This window comes from Borostomias antarcticus, assembly GCF_949987555.1.
Source record: "Borostomias antarcticus genome assembly, chromosome: 3".
Taxonomy (NCBI): Eukaryota; Metazoa; Chordata; class Actinopteri; order Stomiiformes; family Stomiidae; genus Borostomias; species Borostomias antarcticus.
In genome coordinates, this window is record NC_140236.1 from 9,873,020 (window position 1) to 9,895,919 (window position 22,900).

At 49.9% G+C, this 22,900-nt stretch overlaps 1 protein-coding gene across 2 annotated transcripts; it reads left to right on the plus strand.

The window, feature by feature from the left end:
• Positions 1-266: 266 nt before the first annotated feature.
• On the plus strand, positions 267-22,565 carry prickle3 (prickle homolog 3). Of its 2 annotated transcripts, none has more exons than XM_084436389.1 (11): positions 267-645; positions 7,306-7,388; positions 15,550-15,733; positions 16,048-16,161; positions 16,308-16,445; positions 17,322-17,525; positions 18,332-18,518; positions 19,057-19,398; positions 19,531-19,863; positions 20,214-20,624; positions 20,895-22,565. In XM_084436389.1, exons 1-11 carry the CDS (start codon positions 604-606, stop codon positions 21,365-21,367), a joined length of 2,511 nt encoding a protein of 836 aa, XP_084292515.1. In that variant the 5' UTR covers positions 267-603; the 3' UTR covers positions 21,368-22,565. The 2 variants fall into 2 exon arrangements, with proteins under 2 accessions (XP_084292515.1, XP_084292516.1); XM_084436390.1 differs by having other exon boundaries at positions 19,531-19,824.
• Positions 22,566-22,900: the final 335 nt, after the last annotated feature.

Sequence of the window (22,900 nt, forward strand, 5' to 3'; positions counted from 1 at the left end):
TCATGAGAACAGGCTACCCTAGCCAGTTCGATGTAGGCCTATAATGTTAAACGGATTTGTTTGTTAATTAATTTGTGATAGGCTATATGCACATTCCAATAGCCAACAGTAACCACGAGGAGCCCTATAATTATGTTACTGTAGGCCTACATATTGTTCGATGCACCTCATGTTGACTCCTCCCACAGAATGTTTTCCCGGTGTAACATGGCAGGCTACCAGATGGCCGATGAGAAACTTAACTCGAGAGGGGCACCGTCCCGAGCCGTAGGAAGTGCATGATATTGTAGACTTGTACAGTTGTAAACTTCCGTACTCTGTAGAGACGAACCATGGATGTATTAAAGTTAGGTTAGGTGTGTAACGTGCTTACGCATGCGTCAGTCATTTTCAGCGCCTGCCTACGAGTCGCCCGTGCGTAAAAGTCCATGGAGAGGGTTGGAAGTTGGAAAGCCACAGAGTTCAGGACAATGCTTGAAAGAAAAATGTAGTTTTATTATACGTTAAATTCAGATGCCCCACGTAACTTATTAGGGTACATTCAACCCTGTCTGTCTACGAACAAAGTTACGCTTCTAAACTGCGGCTTCTGGAATTGCCTACATGTTCACGCGCGGATCTAAAAAGCGGCGGTCGAATCGCTCGGTAAGTAAAGTAGACAAAAAAATTAACGTTACAACACCACTGTCCCGGAAGGTGGTTACAGGCACACCAGTGTTCGGGGATACAGCTCTTTTTCATTTCCATTTTGGAACGTGTTTGTTTGTCGTTACGTTACAAATGCGAAGTAACTTCAATGTGCGTGTGTGTGTGTGTGTGTGTGTGTGTGTGTGTGTGTGTGTGTGTGGGGGGTGGGGGGGGTAGGAGTGTTTATAATACCTAGAACATTTTCTAATTGTCTTTAGTCGGAATATGTCCCTGCCTAGTGACAAATGGGCAATCCTGCTTTTGTTCAATTTGAGTCTGAACAACTCCGTTCTTTGTTTTCAAGTTGGATGCCGTTGGGCAAGCACAGGGTGACTACGTCATAGCCATTACCTGCTCAGGTTGGGGGGGCGGCAGATTGGGGCGTTGTAGGTTTTAAACAAGCAAATACATACTCATTCTCGCAGCTTTTGTCATTTTCATACCTTCAGTCAATGGCTTCTTTCTTTTCTTAAATAAATAACTGAACAGGAGTATACATACATTAAGTGAATTGGCTATTTCAATGGGTTGACATTGGTCTGGTGCCATCTGATTGTTCAGTCAATACCTTAAATCCACGTTTGGAAGATAGTGCTTACAGCAAATGAGAGTGCACTGTACTTTAGCTGTTGTTACATATGAAACATTTGTCTCTCTTAGAAGACTTGGACTATTATAACTGTAGCTGAAACTCGCCACACACTGACTGATGGTCTGTGGACATAATATGAAGTGAAGGGGTCTATAGGCTACTATCAACTGACTAGGCTATACAACCCTGGGATTTTCCAACAGAAGTCATTGTAGATGTGTTATTATCTTAAGATAAGCAGACTTTCAGTCAAAGAAGGGATCGGTTTTCAGAAAGCAAGAAGCTTTCCTTGTACAAAAGATGCAGTTAGGTTAAAACACACAGGTCAATCGAGCATCTAAAAGCCACACAAGGGCCTAACTTTATGACCAATATTTTGTCCACCTTGTTGCATACCTCAGTGGGGATGGGAATGTTCTTTGTATCCCAGAGAGAAGATATATGTCCGTGAGAAGGGGAAGAGGATTGGCCTGCAGGCTGTCTGGCCTGCAGGCTGTCTGTCTGTTTGATCTTGTCCAGTGCTGAAAGACCTCTCTACCCAGCATGCCAGGGCTGCACACACCCGTGACCTCTCTGACCTTTTCTGGGTTAATGTTCAAACCTGTCAGCCGTAGCATGACTCGACACTTCACCTCATTCTGCTGAATTACTCTACTGAGCGTTTATGTGCCTCACTCAGAGATTGTTGTATGCGCACTGATGACACAGTGTGCTCCCAAGACCTCCTATCTAAACAATGATGTAGTTCTGCTATTCCACACTGTCTTTTTCAGTTTACCTTGGATGTCATGTAACTTGGGGCACTACTCTGACTGTGGTTCCCACACAAAGGCCTCACTGAACAACCCCTGAATATCTGATGTGATAGCTGCTCTTAGATAACGAAAAAGCTTTTTAGATATACCTGATATCAGGGTCAGACACGGTTGGTAATTACAGGGAGGTGTTTGTGTGTCATAGTTTCCCTTTGTCCTAAAAATAGTTTAAGTAAATAACTTTTACCACATGAGTTTTTGAACTGAGTTAGGTTCAGTCTCTAGTTCAAGCTTACCTGAGCAAACCATACACATGCTGGGCTGCTTTTGAGAGTTAGACAAACTGGAGTGGAGAGGTTTGTTTTGTGGAATATGCCAAACAGAACCATTGTGAACTTGACTGTTCTATTTACCTCACACACACACACACACACACACACACACACACACACACACACACACACACACACACACACACACACACACACACACACACACACAGTTTTACAACTCTCTTCCAATCTACCACCCCACCCATCACATCCCCTGATGAAGAAAGTAGGTGAACCCTTTGTTGGGCCATAAACTTGTTCCAGTGAGCTGAAAGGAAACACATGAAACACACACGTGACCTCAACCTGACTGCCATGACTTCCCATCCTCCTTCTCAAACATATATGGCTCATATCTGGCCCATGCTAGTTGAATTTCACCATAATTCCACATAACATAATAGGTACTGTGTACATACAGCTGTCATATACTGTAAGGTTGCTATGCTGATATGTTTTTCCATAGTTGTTTGTCATTAGAGTGGTATGGAGCTTTATCCAGCCTGAATGCGCCATGCAGTGCTAATTAGAACCAGCTTGGCGGGTTTAAAGCATCTCTGGATTGGTTTACATATGGGACAAGCCTCATGCCAAGTCTTCCTCTCTGAGGAAAATCCTGGGGATGAGGTTTGACCCTGTTTCATCATCTTAATACAGCATTACAAAGATGACCGAACATTCTCATGATTTATGTACAGTAAGCTTCAGCCACAATCGTGTTTGACGCCTGCTAGTCTCGCCATGCCAGACTTCTGAGATCTCCACCTTGAGCACAGCGTCTAGAGACTGACTCGCGAGTCTCGACACCTACGAACTCAAGTTTATCCCATATTGAATTTGAGTTTTTACATTACATTGAACATAATCATACATTAAACAGACATCCCACCCCCTCCCACTCTTAACAATATTCAGGGCAAAGGAAGAAAGAGAAAAAAGTGTGTGTGTTTGTGTATGTGTGTATACTGTGTATATATACATACATTTATATATGTAAGTAAATAATGGCCAATACCTACTTTTATCAGAAAGTTGTTTTCCACCAGAGAGAACTTGACAATGTCAGCACACAGATTTCACAGATAGGCTTTAACAGTCTTCTCCTCAAACATGTCATGTAGTAGTACTGCCTTATACATCATCACGACATCTTTCTTAGTATCTGCATCGTGCTATGTAATGCTTCTGTTAGCTGCTTTTCAAAAAACCTCATGCATTTACTCTTTTTCATGCATTTATTCATTCTCTATCTCTCTCTCTCTCTCTCTCTCTCTCTCTCTCAGAATTCCTAATCCTCCATTTTCCAATACAACACGATTGTGCCCCTCCCCAGTGCAGCAGTGTTTCACTGGATTTATCACCCCCTCCCTCCCTCCCCCTCCCTCTCTGGGCCTGTTCTATCCCCCCCTCCCTCCACCCCCTCCCTCTCTGGGCCTGTTCTGAGTGCCGTGCTCCAGTGGAGAGCTGCTCTCTTGCACAAGTCAGGGATCAGTGGTCTGTCAGAGGGCATGCGGGCTGCACTAACTGTTTGCTCAAGCACACGTGTTACCATGGATCACATTCCCTGGAGACAAAAGAGTCAACTTTCTCACTGTGTAGAAGTGTGTGTATGTGTGTGTGTGTGAGAGAGAGAGAGAGAGAGAGAGAGAGAGAGAGAGAAAATTAGCGTGTGCGAGGAGTAGCCTGTGTGTGTTTAGGCCTCCTTATGAAAGCCAACGAGGAGGGAAGTGAGGGGCGATCGGTATGTTCACTCTCAGTTCAACGTCTGTGAGTGAATGCGAGTGTGTTCTGTGTGAGAAGGCCTAATGAAAGCCACAGTGTGTGAACGCGTTACCGTGGGGCCAGACAGATTAGAGTTTGCAGCTCTCGGGTCCGTGGCCTCGTCACTCTGGGAGCTGAGGAAGCTTGTGAGGAAAGAGAGCTGCTACCTGGGAAGGATAGGGCTAGGATTCAGTCAAGCCCAGTCAAAATGTTCCTTATTTTTAACAATTAAAAAAAGATATTTCGCTGTATTTAGAAAGCTGGAGGCTTGTGTTTGTGAGAAGAGGCAGTCTTTACTGGTAGATTTTAATATATACCGTGAAGCTTCTGCTTGCGGTGCAGTGCAGGTTTGAGCAAATCCCAGGTGATATTTCCGTCTACTGCAGCTGTTTATCACCAGTTCTACTCCTCACAGACATAGATGCCTGTGTGTGTGTGTGTGTGTGTGTGTGTGTACTGTGTGTGTCTGCGTGTGAGCATGCATATGCGTCTCTGTCAGAGACAATGGCAGTAAAACGCTGTTTGTGTCATGTAATGTTCCTATATCGTGTGTCTGTGGTAAGATGTTGGTGCTGTCGCCAAACTCATAAACAAAACCTCCCACCATCATGAGCTTTTTGTTTGAGTCATTATGTTTCACGTTTATTCATGACGCCACAGGAAACCTAACTAGGAGTTATTCCCGTATGTCCCACTGAACGTGGCTCCATGAAAGAAGGGACATATCATCATGTCCTCGGTGAGACAAGCTCATTGTAATGCAATGAACATGCTAGAACTTCCAAAGCAGTTACTAGGGCATAGATTGCATAGTTAGGAGAGCAAAAGTTACACCTGCCTCCCAAGTGTGCGACGGTGTGTGCTGAAATGGAACACTGCATACAAATGAGCAGAAGCACCGTTACCATCATAACCTCGGGTAAACTGTCCATAAAAATTCAAATGTGAAAACTAGCTTGATGTGAATACTGGTGGGAGAACGAAGTGTTAAGTTAACCCTCTGTAGACACTGAGCTGAAAGAATCAGAACACAGCCGAACAGGTATGCACAGGTGTCCTCCCAGATCACATGGCTTTGGTTTATTGGTGTGTGTGCGCGTGCGTGCATGTGCGCGTGTGTGTGTGTCAGAGATATTGATGAGATGGCTGATGGGGGAGTGTCAGGGTTTTAGCAGTGACCCGCTCATCAGTCCTGCCTGAATGACAGCGGCTGCCTGTCTCACTCACGGTCTCTCTCCAGCAGTATCCCAGGCTGTCTCTCTCCAGCCATATCCCAGGCAAATATTGTTTTAGGAACCGCTATGTCCTTCCCCTCCTCTCTCCCTCTCTCTCTCTCTCTCTCTCTCTCTGTTGGAAGAGAGGGCAGCAGGCCGAGGCCTTTCTGTGGAGTGAAAGAGGAGTGCACTCCACTCCATTGTCGTGGAAGAAAGCAACTGAAAGTAGGATCGGGTGACGGGGTGAATCACAGAGGTGTCCTCGCCTCAGCCGAAGAAAAGAGGCCGACGTGGAGAGAAGAGGCAGGTTAGAGAGAGCAGGGGAGGCGTAATGGAGGTGTTCTGGAGACCGAGGCGGGCTGGTTGGGGAGGCAGGATGGCGGTGTGAGAGGAAGGGAAAGTGGAGACAGAGTGACTGCAGCACAGAGGAGGAGGAGGAAAGGGTGCTGCTGTCTTCCTGCCTTCACTTCCTTCCTCCTGTCTCTGAAAAGAGAGTCCGCTGGACACACACACACACACATTCAGGAGCTGTAGCGATTTGAGGCAGGATCCTGGATCCACTGCTGTTTGCTGTGTAGGAGAGCTTAGCCCCATGCTGTCCATCATCTGTAGCTTCCTGTCTAAACCCTCCACACAGCAGCAGCGCTGCTCAAAATCTAATCCTCTCTGCCACACTCATACACACACATGACTGGGTAATGGACTAGCTGTCCCAGCCGCATGTACACGCACATACATATACACACACACACACACACACACACACACACACACACACACAGACACACACACACACAGATACACACACAGATACACACACACAGATACACAGACACACACAGGTACACATACACACACAGAGATAAACAGACACACACAGATACACATACACACACAGAGATACACACAGAACTCCCACATGCAAAGATATGTACACACACAGACAGACACACGCAGACACAGACATACAGACCTCCCACATGCATAGATATACACCCCCAAACATACATTTGACAGTTTGCACAGAACCATGAGTATACACACTGACCCTGTTTCCCAGGTAGAGGATTCAATGGTATGATGTATAGGCATGCACACACATACAGTATGTGTATATATATATATATATGTGTATATTTATTCATACAAATTAATGTAGCACATAGTGCTTTCCATAAAAGAGATGGATAAAAACAAAAATCATAAAAACACAGAGAATAGATTTAAAAGAAACAATCAAAGTTAAATAATAAAAAATTAAAGATAGTGTAAATTAGAATAAAAGCTATAAAAACAGAGAAGCAAGTTTAGAAACACTAGGATATTAAGTAAACAAACATTAGATTAGCATCAGATTAACAAGTAAAGCTACGTCGTAAAAGCAATGTTAAAAAGGTATGTTTTAAGATCTCGCTTAAACGGTCCCAGACATTCTCAGACATGTATACACACACACACACACACACACACACACACACACACACACATAGAAAGGTATTTTTGATGTATTAAACCATCTCTTAGTATATGCTTCTCCGTTTTCACTCTGCCATAGGCATAGTATAGATTAGGAGTATGGTTTCCAGGTGGTCGTAAAGTCTTGTCCGAACAAGCATCCTATGTATTATGCAGTCAGACTTCAGTCAGGCATGTATGTGTGTGAGAACTCAAGCACACATTTCACAAGTGCTTTTTTCTAATTCAGGATATCCATAAATTGACTGTACTTGCCCCAGAATAATCTATGGAAACGCACGTTCCACTCAGAGGCTCTAGAGCACTTGGCAGAGGGGGATTGAGTCCATTCTGCTCTCCACTGCAGTGGGATGCACAGACATTTACAGTACATCTGCTGACCGTTAGAATATCTATGTATGGAGGCTATTACTGTGTTGGTGTATGGTGTTCCAGATAGTTGACTTACTTGTTGTGTGTGTGTGTGTGTGTGTGTGTGTGTGTGTCAGCAGGAGGAGGAGGACCCAGACCGGGGCCAGCCCTGTACGCGCTGTGGAGACCAGTGTCCAGGCTTCCGCATGCATGGATGGAGGTAAACCTTAAACCTTCTCCTTTTCTAGCTCCGATGAGCCCCCTGGTCACGTCTACTGCGTTACTCGAGTGTATTTCCGTCACCTGCTGCCTTCCTAAACCACACATTGACTCCCCTTAGTCTCCTCCATCACAGTATGGTACAGTATGTTAGTGTTTCTCCTATGGGCATGTTCATAGTTTAGATAGGTGGGTTAGTTCTCCTGTGAACTCTGCCTTTATACTGATGTCAGGGGAGCGAGAAACTGTGAAAACATTTGAATATGTGCAGCCAGCAGTTGAGATTCCCAGTTTTTCACGTCAGAGTGGAGCGAGAGAGGGTCACTCGGTGAGCAGTTTAGGCCAGAGAACTGTGTTTAAGTCCAGAGTGGATATAGTGACCCATGGTCAGACAAAATCCGGATGGATCTCTTTCACAGCTACGTGAACGTGAAGGTCAGCGATGGCGTACTCTCTGGACTGTGGAGAGACCCGGGCACATTAAGCATACGCCGAGAGCAGCTGTGTGTTGTTTTAACGGACATTATCTACGTACGGCCGACACAAAGGGCCTCTCTGGGTTGAAGGATTACCATTAGTCATGCGGTGAATGATTCCATTTGATACTGCTGGAGAAGTTAATGCCAGAGACATACGGTCCTCGCTGGATGGGCCGAGCTCCTCAATAAGACTTCTGTTTAATGTGGCCGCAGATGGAGGCCGTATAGCTCAAGAGGTAGAGCGGGTTGTCCAATGATTGTAGGGTCGATGTTTTCGAATCCCGGCTGCTCCTGACTACCTGTCGAAGTGTCCTTGGGCAAGACACTGAACCCCAAATTGCTCCCAATCAGCAGGCTAGCGCCTTGCATGGCAGCTGCCGCCATTGGTGTGTGAATGGGTGAATGAGAGGCCATTGTAAAGCGCTTTGGATTAAAGCGCTATATAAGTGCAGTCCGTTTACCATTTACCATTTACCATGGGAGGTACTGTATTTGAATAAACACAGGATGGTGAGGAGAGTAGGTTGATGGAGTGTGCATTAAATGGAAGCATTAGAGATCACTCTGCTAAGTGGCCTTGAATTAGTCCTGCACACACACACATACACACACACACACACACACACACACACACACACACACATACACACACCACCATAGGATATGAAATAGCCGGGCGTTCTACTGGAACCAACGCAATATAGGCACGAGGGGAATTCCACAGGGCGTAGAAGTGAGTCTTTGTCTGTGGGGTGGTGTGTGAGTGTGTGCATGCGTGTGTGTGTGTGTATTTAGGCATAGTATTATTTCCCGCTCTTGTCTCAGGCAGCCTACTCAAGTGGAGTAACGTTACAACGTACCCCCTAACACGTCTAATCTGTTTGGATGTTTCTCAACCCGTTCTGGTCCTGGGATGTCAAATGTCATCCTGAGCTTCCACAACTTTCTCCCTAACCCTCTTCCCCTCTTTCTTTTGTGTCCAAACACCCCCCCCCCCCCCCCCCCAATATGAGCCCCCCCGCCTCCCCAAACGCCCCTCCCTCCCGCTGTTCCCTAATGTGTCCGGCCGGCCAGGTCTGCTGGTGAGGCCTAATCCTGTCCGTCACCCTAATAAGATTAGGCCCTTTCTGCTCCTACTACTGGGGTAGAGTTGGAACCCTCCCACCCTCTCTCCCCTCTTCTCCTCCCTCTCACCCCTCCTTCCTTCCCTCTCTCTCTCTCCCCCATTCCTCTCTCTCCTTCACTCTTGTTTTTTTGTTTTTCACCATCTTCTCTCACTTATAAAGCCGTGTGAAGGGTTAACTAAATAGGGCCCTGAATGTGGAGTCACTTAAAAAACATCCTGCTCCTCGGTTCGCTGCTAGATTGTAACTCTCGCGTTCCGATACAAACCTGACTCAGCTTGCACTAGCTGTCTCTAAGGGCCGCGTTCATGAGTGGAACTGTAGCTGGATTTCACGGTAGGTTTGGCAGAACGAAGAGGGGGTCTGGGTAAAGACTGCAGCTAGCGTACTCAAACACAGATTGGTCCTGCGGGGATGAAGCCGACCACATCTAGATGATTGAAAGAATAAAGCAACATAATGCATTTTCATTGCAAACTGAAAGAAAAGGGGGTGGGGGGGGATCGTATTCAAGAGATCAAACGATTCGGCTGTAGTGTCCTCGGGGTGCAGGTCAAGACGACGGGCTTTGAAGTCAGGGAGTTAATCAGGAGCATCTGGCAACTGAGCTGAACTTCGTTCACAAGCAGATCACATCATCATATTGATATGCTCACCCATATAAATCTGTTTACCATGAACGCCGAACTGTGGTATCTGTTATCCTCCGGTCGTTGTTGTGTGGTGAGGTTGTTGAGCGTAGCTGGGCTTGGCCGAGAGGAGAGGGGGAGTTTGGGCTCCGAAGCGAAATAATGTTTTGATGTTGCAGTCTGTTATCAGTTCCAGGAGAGGGAAAGGGAGAGAAGAGGGGGAGAGAGGGAGAGAGAGGAATGTGTTGCTGGGGCAGAACGACTAAATGATAGAGATTTATGGGGGGTCACAGCCCCAAAGACCCCCAGAGTCAAGGCAAATTGCATCTCCTTTAATAAGCCATTCAGAGTCACACCTAGGCCTGTGAGGGCCGGGCGAGAGGGAAGTGATCCATCTCCACCCCGCCCACTCTCAGACCGGGCTGAGGGTGAGGGGGGGGGGGGGGGGGGGGGGGGAGGGCAGATGGCTCCAGCAGCACCCCAGCCGATGGGCAATCGAGTTACTTCTGACCCACAGGTCCACTCCGCGCTCCGAAAGTGCTCGGAATCGCCACCCCAATTACCGGGGAGGGGCGGGCGGGTGATTACTCAGTCCCTAATTAGTGACGGAGCGGAGCGCTCTGGGACGCCGTCCCATCTGCCCCCCGGAGGAGGATCCCACCAGAGCGGCGGCGCCACACGCCCGGCCACCGAGCCACCGAGCCGGCTCACGCTCAGCCAGGACTGATCAGGGCAGGAGGACACACCGTTTCACCAAGGGGGACCGTCTCACGACTGGGGTTACAGAATTCCAGCAATATTCCTGAAGTTTATGGGAAAAAAATGGAAATTTATGGGAATTCATCTGAATACATTGTTTTTTCCAGTTTATTCCTGTTAATTCCCATAAATTCCAATTGATTACCGTGGGAAGCTTGTGAATATTCCTGGAATTTTGCAACCCTACATCATGACTAACACTGTAAGCTAGCAGTGCACACACTACTGGGTGGACAGGCTAAACATGTACTCAACTCATATATCCCACCAAGGTGACTGCAGAGCGCTTTTACCGTGTCATTTTCCTTTCAAATAAAATTGCAAACTATTTATTGTCATATACGCACTACATATTGACGGCACAGTGCTGGAACAGGTCCTGAATAGGGCTGTGTGGGTGTTGACGGAGTGGTGAACATAGGAAGAGGAGACAAAAACAGAGATGTTAAGGAGAGAGAGATAAAAGAAAGATTGACAGGCGAGGAGAGCCGACACAGATTGAAGGACAAAGGTTCTTTTTTAGTGGGGTCGTCTTGCCTGACAGTTATCCTTGAGTGACTGACAGGGGGGTCAGCCGAGCGGTTATGATAGGTGACTTCTGCCCATGGTCAGGCCTAGAGGCTCTCTGACACGGCCACTGTTCTGACCACACAGCGACGCCCGGGGAACGTCCTCTCGCGCTTGCTCATCTTGATTTGAATGACCTTGAGGAGGAACGACACGCGATGTAACGATGACTCACGGATTCACAATCTGCCATTTCCAATCAGAGCGCTGATTTGTCCGCTGTCATCTGTTGCGCATCAGCGCCGTGTTGAGTTCCAGTTTGAGCGTTGGCGTTCCTCAGACCTCCAGGGGCACTGTGCGTTATCACTATGACTTGGCGTGTGTAATTTTGACAGCAGGCTGCGTGCTGTGTGTGGGTGAAGACAGCTATTGTTAGGGCCCGCACCATCAGCTGTGGGAGAGAGTGGGGGATGGAGAGAGAGAGAGAGAGAGAGAGAGAGGGGAGGAAGGGAGGGGGGTGTATGAGACACACAGGGTCTTAAACCCATTACCCTCACTGAGGAGCTGCCTCTGAATGACCAGCAGCTCCGCCAGCCCGTCACGCAGGCCACTGACTGACCGCTGGATCTGACAGAGGGGTCCGAACCCTGAGCCGCTCCAGCAGAGCGCCGGGCCGGATGGGAGGATGTTGAAGAGCCAGCATGGATCGCCTTGTGACGATGACCTGAGGTAACGCTGGACAGTCCGACTTCCTCCTTTATTCTGTGTTGTACGGTTTTCATGTTGGGTTCTGTTGACTGGAAACCCCAAACTCACATTTTGCTGAAGAAACGTGGACAGTGATCATACTGATGTGGAGTTTAACATGTCATCACTTATGATGATAAGTGTACCATACAAGGAATGTGCATAGTTGTTTCTTTATTTTGATATCGTAGTAGATAGGATTGGTGGATGTTCTGCTCTGTTGGTCTTGTGAGGGAAGCAGAGGGAGAGTTTTTGACAATACTGCTAATGAATAATTAGAGTCTGAGCCTCAGACTGAATCGCCATTTTGTTTCACTTCTTTATTCAGTCTGAACAGGCTCCCATTGCAGCCGTTTTCCGAGATGAGCGTTGCCGAATGAGTCCTCAGCGATTAGTTCATCCCCTAACCCATCACGTTGCGCAGTTTAATTCCGTCATCACATTCAAAGGACGCTGACTGGCCTGGTTGGAATTCCAACTCAGAAATCTCTCCGGACGAGAGCCTTTCCAGGTCCTGAATCACATTTAGAAAAATGTTAATTCAGGGGCTGGAGCCAGGCTACTGAAGACTGTCAGCAGGACTGCCGGCTACCTCCAGTAACAACTAACACTGACAACTAACTAGTGACGTACAGTAAATACTATATGTCAGGAAATGGAGGATATGCGTTAGTATGGACTATCAGGATAGTCTCCCTCCCCATCAGTCTTTTTCTCACACGCGGGATTATCTACGGCCCGCCGTCGCTGTTTACATGTAAACACACAGAAGGGGAGCATCGAGAACAACAACAGCAGATTCCCCCCCGCCATTTCCATCCAGCTGATTGTGACGTACATTTACCGCGGCGCCGGCGTCAGGAGGCGGAGCACGGATTACCCCCCGGGGCGGCCGCAGATCAGAGATAAGCCCCCTGCTGGGGCGCTGGTCATTTCGGCGGCTGGGTGCTGGCTTCAGGGTGGCACCGTCCACATCCGTCCTCTTAGGATATAAATACATCCTCTCAGTATCTATACTACTACAGCCTGCCTCCAGGGCTCAGACACGCCTGTCTGGGCTGTCTCACCGTGGCGAGGTGTCTGGGAAAACACCTGTGGTTCACTGAAGTTCATACGCCACATTACAACACGCATGGGAAATGCTTTAGAAGTGTCTCTTTAACACGTCTAAAGCATTTCCCATGCCTAGCCCTGACCATAACTCTCTGTGACTCAGTTCACGTCAGAGGTGGCAGACCTGAGCTAGCCCAGTAACCTGTGCTGTTTTGCTGTTTGCGATGATCTTGTGTGGGGGGGGGGGGGTTGTGTGTGTGTGTGTGGAAGGGGGAGGAGGGGTTAGGGGGGTTGTGTGTGTGTGTGTGGGGGGGGGGGGGTTAGGGCAGTTGTGTGTGTGTGTGGAAGGGGGAGGAGGAGGGTTAGGGGGGTTGTGTGTGTGTGGGGGGGGGGGTTAGGGCGGTTGTGTGTGTGTGTGGAAGGGGGAGGAGGGGTTAGGGGGGTTGTGTGTGTGTGTGGGGGGGGGGGGGTTAGGGCGGTTGTGTGTGTGTGTGGAAGGGGGAGGAGGGGTTAGGGGGGTTGTGTGTGTGTGGGGGAGGGGGGGGGAGTGTTAGGGCGGTTGTGTGTGTGTGTGGAAGGGGGGGGGTTAGGGGGGTTGTGTGTGTGTGGGGGGTGCTACCACTGTTGCATGGTACATCTGTAAAGTTTTTGCTGCTGACGCATACTGCTGTGCCATCTGCAATGTTCACATGACAACCAGTGTACCACTGTGTCTCCCCCACACACACACACGCAGACACTGAAGACAAAACAGCTGTGGCCATCTTGTCTTGTCTTGCCAGCGAGTTTTCCTACCCTGAGGTGACCTGCCGCTGTGTTTACCCTTATTTATACTGGACCAGCCGGCAGCCGCGGCCAAATAAGGAGCCACGGCGGCCATGAAAGCCTCCGCCTAGAGGACAGGAACCCAACGCCACGGTCATGGCGGGAGAGAGAGAGCTGTTTCCTGGTCGGGCTGGGTTCTCTCTCCTCTCTAGACCTGGCTTTCCCCTGTTCAACCAGTGTACACACACACACACACTTACACGTAAATAGGTCAACAGGAGAGGATCGACCTTCAGTTTCATACTGTAGCAGGGAGGGAATAGGAATGGAGGCCTCCTGGGAGATGTTGGGATTTTGGGATTGAGGGAGTTTATCAACATGAAAGTGTTGGTCTCTGGAGGGGTGATCGGTTGTGTGAGTGTGTGTGTGTGTGTGTGTGTGTGTGTGTGTGTGTGTGTGTGTGTGTGTGTGTGCGCGTTTGTGTATGCAGATTCCCTCAACCCCCGATGTGCATACTGTACAGGGTGTGTGTGTGTGTGTATAGCATTGGTGCTGTGGTTGAGGACCTGACCTTGAGACACAGGGGTTGTAACACAATCACATGAGCAACAGAAATCTGTCTCACACACACACAGACACGCTTAGACAGTCTCACGCACACACACACACACGCTTATGCAGTCTTACACACACACACACACACACACACACACACACACACACACACACACACACACACACACACACACTCTCACTCTCACCCAATCAGAGAACCCTCCTAGGCAGGAGAGGAAATCCGAGGGGAGTCGGGGGAGGAGGAGGGAGAGGAGGATTACTCTCCACCCATCTTCCTCCTCGCTCTCTCCTAACTGCCATGGGACAGCCAGGCTAATGCCAGTGACCTCGTTTCCTGCGGGCTGGGCGGAGTGGAATAGAGGGGAGGGGAGGGATGTTCCGGTCCTGATGCAGATTGACGGCGGGCGTCGGTTAGTCACGGCGGATGTCCGACGTCTCCAGAAACGTCTCCGGGTTCAGTTCTCCTCTGCAGAAGTCCGTGAAGGAGTCGAGGTAATCACAGATGGAGATGTCCTCACTTAGCTCAGCCGGCCGCGTCTGTCCGATAGTAATCCGCTCCGTGAACGAGCCCGTTAGGCCGTCGGAAGGGGCGCTCCGCTCAGAGTTGCGTATTTGCGTCGGGCCACGTCTTGTCGTGTCCCCGTGTCGTTTCCCCTTCGGCGAGCAACAGCTGTTTGTCGTCCGAGCACCGCTGGGCTACGGGGGGCCGTGTTGTGTCACAGTGAAGAATGTCTGTGTGTGGGCGGGGGGGTGGGAGGGGTTGATAGGCGAAAGCACTATGACGACAGGGTGAGTGTGTGGCGTGGGTGTGTGTTGTAATCGGTGTGTGTTGTAATTGGTGGTATTTTTATGACACGTGTATTTTTATGATACATGGGCGGTGTACGTTTTTTATGGTCCAATGTGGTTCTGTATGATTCACTATGAGTGGACTTGTGTGATCTTACTGTTACACACAGTAGAGAATCTGCTTTGCTTCAAAGATGAGGGTAGGTTCAGATACCTGGCAACCCCAGGGATCAGCTCCGGGGTGAAAAGGCTAAACTGACCAGGCCCATGGAGGCGGTTCGTCCTCCTTCCCTCCAGGTTGCCAGGTATTGATGGTCCCAGGTATTGATGATGATGATGATGATTGATGACTGATGATAGAGGTCCCTGTGGTCGATCAAACCGGTTGCAACTCTTCTCTCTGTCCTGGCCCCACAGTAGTGGAACGAACTGCCCACTGATGTTAGGACAGCAGAGTCGCTGCCCATCTTTCGCCACAGGCTCACATTTTTTAATTTGCTATTCTTCACGTTGCCTTCAGCACTAGATTATGCTCTTAGTCACTTGTTTACAAGAAGATGCACTTCTGAGTTCTGACAAGTAGTAGTACACCTACGTTAAATGCAAATATTGTAACTCGTTTAGGATAAAAGCATCTGCTAAATGACTGTAATGTAATCCCCCTGTGTGCATGTGTGTGTATGTCTATCTGTCTGTGTGTGTGTGTGTGTGTGTGTGTGTGTGTCCACACACAGGAAGATCTGTGTGCACTGCAAGTGTGTGCGTGAGGAGCACGCGGTGCGGGCGGTGCCGGGCCAGCTGGAGAGGATGATGATGAAGCTGGTGTCAGACTTCCAGAGGCACTCCATCTCCGACGACGACTCGGGCTGCGCCTCCGAGGAGTACGCCTGGGTCCCGCCCGGCCTGAAGCCTGAACAGGTAACGACCGGCGGAGTCACACACACACACACACAGGCATGCACGCGCACACACACACACACACACACACACACACACACAAACACACAAACAAGCACAGATCATCATATGACATGTTGACTCATGACATGTGCACGCGCACACACGCACACACACACACACACGCACACACAAGCACAGATCATTATATGACATGTTGACTCATGACATGTGCACACATTCATATTAGCATACACATATAATCTGTCAGAGTGATTTATTACACCTAAAAGAGATAAATAAATGTGTCTTGATCCACTTGTGTGCTGGTGCAGGTGTATCAGTACTTCAGCTTCATCCCAGAGGACAGGGTTCCCTATGTGAACAGTCCGGGAGAGAGGTACCGCATCAAACAGCTCCTCCACCAGCTGCCAGCGCACGACAGCGAGGTAACGCCCACTCATAATACTGCCACTCAGTGATATCTGGACCAATCTGTCATTTTTACTACCGTATCATCTGACTCGGCAACGTGCGTGTCTGTGTGTGTGTCTGTGTGTGTGTGTGTGTGTGTGCATGTGTGTGTGTGTGTCAGCCCCAGTACTGTAACTCCCTGGATGAGGAGGAGAAGAAGGAGCTGCGATTGTTCAGCCAGCAGAGGAAGAGGGAGAACCTGGGGAGAGGAAACGTCCGGCTGTTCCCCGTCACCATGACCGGGGCCATCTGCCAGCAGGTAGGGGCGGGGCAAGGGGCGGGGCCATCTGCCAGCTGGTAGAGGCGGGGCAAGGGGCGGGGCTATCTGTCAGCAGGTAGAGGCAGGGCAAGGGGTTGGGGCTATCTGCCAGCTGGTAGAGGCGGGGCAAGGGGCGGGGCTATCTGCCAGCAGGTAGGGGCGGGGCTAGAATACGGGCCAGATATGCAACAGGGAGAGAGAACTTTTTATGGTTCAATATTCACCTTTACTTGCTATTAGTTTATGGTTCAATATTCACCTTTACTTGCTATTAGTTTATGAATTGGCCTTAGCAAGACCCCAAAAATCATTTTCGTGACATGAGACTACATGAGAACGTGTGAATTTATTATTTTAGAATTTCGGTGTACTGGCTAGTACACTGGCGGGAAATCTTGTGGTGGAAACGGAAGTGACACGTTTTGCGTGTCACAATATCAGGAAGACAAACACTTCGACCCGCGAAACGAAATCTACATACACATAAAAGAAAGAAGACCAGTATTTTCCTGCATTGAAGCCACCCTTCCAGAAAGTAGCTAAATCTTCCAATCCAGTCTGCGCCACGCATGTTTGTTATAATTTTTTCCCATCATTACAGCGAGTGAGTGGGGGATTGTGGGAAGTGTGGTCCTTAAAATGCAGTGCCAATTTTATCACGACCCGAGGGGCTGCCAAAGTGCTGAGTTATCTCATGTAGCTTTAAAAGCAAACAAACAGAATTGGATTTTGGAGTCTCCTTGGGATGTCTAATCTTGTTTATGCCTCTCTCTCTCTCTCTCTCTCTCTCTCTCTCTCCCTCCCTCTCTCTCTCTCTCTCTTTCTCTCTCTCTCTCTCTCTCTCTCTCTCCCTCCCTCCCTCCCCCCTCTCCCCAGTGCGGCAGGCAGATCTGTGGCGGGGACATCGCCGTGTTCGCCAGCCGGGCGGGGCACGGGACCTGCTGGCACCCCCAGTGCTTCCAGTGCGCCTCCTGCAGCGAGCTGCTGGTCGACCTCATCTACTTCTACCAGGACGGGCAGATCTACTGCGGCCGGCACCACGCCGAGAGGCTGAAGCCCCGCTGCCAGGCCTGCGATGAGGTGACCGTGCCCCGGGTGGCGGGCGGGGGCGGGCGGGGGGGACTGTTGGCCGGGGTTAGGCTTAGACACACACTCTCTCCTGTGACAGAGTCGCTCGTCAAGAGCTTAGTGGCCCAGAGTCAGACGCATTCCCTGGGTTTAACTTTGATTTACCTGGGCGGCGGTGGGGGGGGCATTGTGTTTTGTGTATTTAGTGTCAGTCTCATCTCCTCTGCCCCCCCCCCCCCACTTTCCTGTCTTTCTTCTGCTCTCTCTCCGGCTCTCTTTTTTTCTCTCTCTCACTCTTGTTTTTAACACCCCGTCCCTGTGTCACTTGAGAGATTAGCGACGGTAGACTAACAGATCTGACCTGACTGACCCCCACCTCTGTCCTTTAGACCCAGAGGGCGCCAAAGCCTGCCCGGTGAAGGAAGGCAGATTACACGTGTCCGGCCTTGACCCCGAACGCTCAGAATCTTTTAAGTGTTCTGTAGAATTTAAATGGATGCCCACTACTCATTAATCATTACTGCTGTGGTAAATGTGTTTCTCTCTCTCTCTCTCTCTCTCTCTCTCTCTCTCCTTCCCTCCTTCCCTCCCTCTCCCCCTCTCTCTCTCTCCATCGCCCTCTCCTTTTCTCTCCCTCCCTCCCCCTCTCTCTCTCCTTTTCTCTCTCTCCCTCCATCCCTCCCTCCCTCCCTCCCCCCCCCTCTCATTTTCTCTCCCTCCCTCCCTCTCTCTCTCTCTCTCTCTCCCTCTCTCTCTCTCTCTCTCTCTCTCTCTCTCTCTCTCTCTCTCTCTCCCCCTCTGTCTCTCCCTCCCTCCAGATCATCCTAGCGGACGAGTGTACGGAGGCTGAGGGCAGACACTGGCACATGAAGCACTTCTGCTGTTTCGAGTGCGAGGCGGCGCTTGGCGGCCAGCGCTACATCATGAGGGAGAGCCGTCCCTACTGCTGCTCGTGCTATGAGTCGCTCTACGCCGAGTACTGCGACACCTGCGGCCAGCACATCGGTGGGTGGCGGACACACGCTGGCGGACACGCATCACATTACATTACATTACAGTCAGGGGTGTAGGAGTAAATACAGAGGTGGGTAAACTCTGTCAAATGCAGAGTTTTCCAACCTTGTTTCCCCTCATTGATCAACACAGTCGATTACTTGGGTTTACTTGGGTTTACCGTCCACTACACACCTCACACCTGAACTCACAAGTGCATCTCCTTTCTAAACAAGTGTCTAAGAGCTATAATCTAGTGCTAAAATGCAAGAGCAGCAAAATATGAATACAAGGTGCCTGATCTCAGTACACATACTGTACTTCTCACAGCCCCCCAATATTGGTTATGGTTATACGATAGTCTGTCTCTGTGCCCCTGACCCTCCTGGGAAAACGTGGTCCCAACCACCAAAAGAAGACCACATTCGCCGCGCGAATTGTTTTATAATGCCACAGGCACTATAGTATTGTTTACCCGCGCAACAGCGGTCATCCGTGGACCAACGGGGACCTTCGTGTGTGAAAGCGAGCTCTCTCTTGTGTGCGCCAGGTATCGACCAGGGCCAGATGACCTACGAGGGCCAGCACTGGCACGCGGCCGAGTCGTGCTTCTGCTGCGCCCGCTGCCGGCTCCCCCTGCTGGGCCGGCCCTTCCTCCCGCGGGGGGGGCTGATCTTCTGCTCGCGGCCCTGCTCCCTGGGGGAGGACCCCGACAACTCGGACTCCTGCGACTCGGCCCTGCAGAGCCAGCCCCCCCAGCACCGGCGCTGCCAGGTGGCGGAGAAGCTCCAGCAGCCCCAGCAGTGCACCTCCCTGCAACAGCCACCAGAGGGCGCTAATACCCCCCCTGCGACTGGGAAAAACTGCATTCACGCCGTAGTGGAAAACAGAGGTACTACTGAGGAGGACATTGGCATGTTATAAAGATGATGCCCTAGCCTTTATTTGTCCTGTACATCCAGACCACTTACGTTCACAGGTTACTTATGGTTTACACATGGTTTACATCTCTCCCACCTTACAGGTGTCCACTGTTCTACCCAACCCCTAAATGGAGCTCCCCCGCTCAACGGACATCCTTACCACAAAGGCTCTTACTCTCCCCTGCCCCACTTAACCAATGGCTGGGGCTCGTCGTGGCCCGACGGCAGTCTGCACCCCGGGGACTGCGGGGTCACGCAGCCGGTCCACAGCCTGGAGTTCCTGGGAGACCTGAACGGCTTCGCCGGCCACGCCCCCACCTGCCTGACCTCCAGGGGGACGTCGACGGCCACGGACTGCAGGAACTGGGTGGAGAGGAGCGGCCAAGTCACGCAAGGTACGGGAAACGCACTGCCGGGACCACCAATGGTAAATGGTAAATAGACTGCACTTATATAGCGCTTTTCCACCTTAGCGGCACTCAAAGCGCTTTACAATGGCCTCTCATTCACCCATTCATATACACACACACACTCACACACCAATGGCGGTAGCTGCCATGCAAGGTGCTAACCTGCTCATTGGGAGCAATTTGGGGTTAGGTGTCTTGCTCAAGGACACTTCGACATGTGGACAGTCAGAGCTGGGATTCGAACCACTGACCCTTCGATCATTGAACGACCCGCTCTACCAATTGAGCTACAGAGGCCGCCCCACCAGACGCACATCACCACTCTGTTATTGTTTTGCCGTTGATCTCACCAGTATCTCCTCTCCGTGTCCCAGGGTTCCCTCCCCAGAGTGTCTCACCCCCGGCGCAGGGAAACCGCACGCCCAGCCCCACCGCCCCGCCCCCTGCCCCGCCCCCTGCCCCGCCTCCTCTCCCCGCCAAGTCCAGGGATCTACCGCCCAGGACTCCGCCGGATCTCCCCCAATCAGAGCTCAGCCCGGCCCCTCAACCTCCCCCCCAATCAGGTCGCAGCGGGACTGCCAGGGTCAGCTTCCGGGAGCCAATCAGCTGCAGCTACTCTATGGAGGAGGATGAGGAGGAGGAGGAGGAGGAGGAGGAAGAAGAGGAGGAGGAGGAGGAGCGAGCAGAGGGGGAGGAGGAGCAGGGAGAGGAGGAGGATATGGAGGGAGGATTCGGACGCAGGTTGCGCCTCCAGAAGGGCGTCCTCCCTCAGATGGACCTGCTGGGTAAGGGACATCACACTCTGGCTTAAGGGACATCACACTCTGGCTTAAGGGACATCACACTCTGGCTTAAGGGACATCACACTCTGGCTTAAGGGACATCACACTCTGGCTTAAGGGACATCACACTCTGGCTTAAGGGACATCACACTCTGGCTTATAGGACCTGTTACTGAAAAAACATGTAGCCGTTTTCCTCCCTTGATGCTAAGATGTGTATTCAAGTCACATTATTCTTTACCTGTCGTCCTCTACATTGTGTCTCCCCCGCAGACGGATCGTACCACCACCGCAGTCTGCGGCGGGGGTGCAGCCGCGGGCGCGTGGCCTCGGACTCGCCCCTCCACCTGGGAACGGAGAGACGCTTCCGCCACTCGCGGCGCGACCGGCCCCGGCTGGACGCCCTGGACTGGAGAGGAGGAGGAGGAGGAGGAGAGAGGGACTGGCGCTCCTCCCCCGCCGCCGCAGACCCCGCCTCCCTCACGCTCCAGCCGGCCCAGTACAAACACGAGGACTCCTGCTCCACCTGCTCGTCGTCCTCCGACTCCGAGGAGGAGGGCTACTTCCTGGGCCAGCCCATCCCGCTGCCCCCACAGCTCCGCAGGCCCCCGGCATGCCACGGAGACGCAGAGGAGGGCGGCGGGGAGGAGGGGGAGAAGGACCGGGGTTTGAGGAACAGTTTGAGAAGAAGGAGGACCAACAGCCTTGGAGCGAAGGACAAAGACAAGAACTGTGCCATCTCCTAACCCTGTCGCCTCGCCTGCCAACGGAGACGGTCTTTGTATTTGAGGACAAAGCTAAAGGACTGCGAAGTACGTTATCAAGAACCCAGTGACTATGTAGTGATCCGTAGTAAAATTGTTTCCAACTTTTATGTTTGCATATGTTGTTTCAGGCACTTTTTTGCACAGAAATATGTACATGCGTACATGGAACTCCAGTAATGGACATAGGAAGCTGAAAGCTTTTGCTGTAAAGAGTGACTGTGTCGGCACAGTGTAAAAAAATATTCCATGTTCTTAGTCAAATGTGCAGTTATTTTTTTGTGTTTGACATTAGGTTCACATGCATAAATGCTATATCGAATTTATGTGTGAGAAGATGAGGAAGAATCACTCTTCTTGTTACGCTGTCCAAAAGATTCCTGGTTTGAATGTGTCAGACAACTATCCTCTCTGGTCATATTTGACCATTTCTGTAGGCATACATTCAGATTGATATGTTCTCGTGTGCGTGGGACAAAGGTGAGGAGATGAGGGGACTCCTTCTCAGACGCTAACCTCACCTGGATTATCAGTGAAGGGAAATATAATGGCCAAATGTAGCCACACGTAGGTAGCTAGCTACAGTAAGTAGCCACGGTTTGACACGTGCACACATTGCTTTCAAACACCTTCTATTAAGGCCAACAAAAACTAAGACTCAGACTTTGTATTTTTATAGCATATCTTTTTTTCTACTGTTACATGTTATGATTCTCAGCTGGGTAGTAAGTACTGTTTGGTTGTTATTATTTTAGCCAAACAGATCTGTGGCTAAGTATTCTGGCCTGGGGAGACAAATGATTACAAAAACAGAAGTAATTTTATTTTATATATGCGCTAGCTGTGAATGTGGTTGTGTCATAAGGTATGGTCAACAGATGAAACACTACAACATTAATGTACATTTACTGATTGTCAGATAAAAACACTTCATACTTAATATCAGGTGTTATTTTTGTATTATTGGGTGTTGGTTTCATTTTTTGCTTTTATTTGGTCAAGATATGAGGAAATAGGAACACCCACACCATGTCTTCACTTGCTCAACTAAATCCAATTGAATAGGCTATACAATGTATATGGCCTTCTTCAGGTATATTTTTGGTCAAGATTTAAAACGCGTAATGAAACCGTGCTTTTTCAGAAACTGAGGACAATTGATTCCTGTAAATTGCATTGAACATGGAGACAATAAATTCAGTGAAGCAACAGTGCCCTCTTGTTCTGCCTGCGTGTTTCAGTGTTTCACAGGGGGAACTCTCCTGTCCTGTTCTGGGCCATGAATGAATCTGATCTGACCCTAACCCTCCCTGTTAAACATTAACCACTAACTATCTATAGGAAAGCATGGTTAGAGTTGTGAATCATTGATAGGAGTGTGGACAGTATGTATCGGGCATGAATTGCAGCAGTAACTGCAGTGGCATGGTGAGAAAGAAACCCTGGTTTGTAAGAACATGGGACTTCAACTACCTACTGTGTGTGAAGAGGCCGGCCAAGGGGTATATGTTCACT

Coding starts and splice junctions, on each gene's coding strand:
- prickle3 (XM_084436389.1), top strand. CDS start 604: ATGTTCACGCGCGGATCTAAAAAGCGGCGGTCGAATCGCTCG. Junction 7,389..15,549: donor TTCCGCATGCATGGATGGAG/GTAAACCTTAAA, acceptor GTCCACACACAG/GAAGATCTGTGTGCACTGCA. Junction 19,864..20,213: donor GGGACCACCAATGGTAAATG/GTAAATAGACTG, acceptor TCCGTGTCCCAG/GGTTCCCTCCCCAGAGTGTC.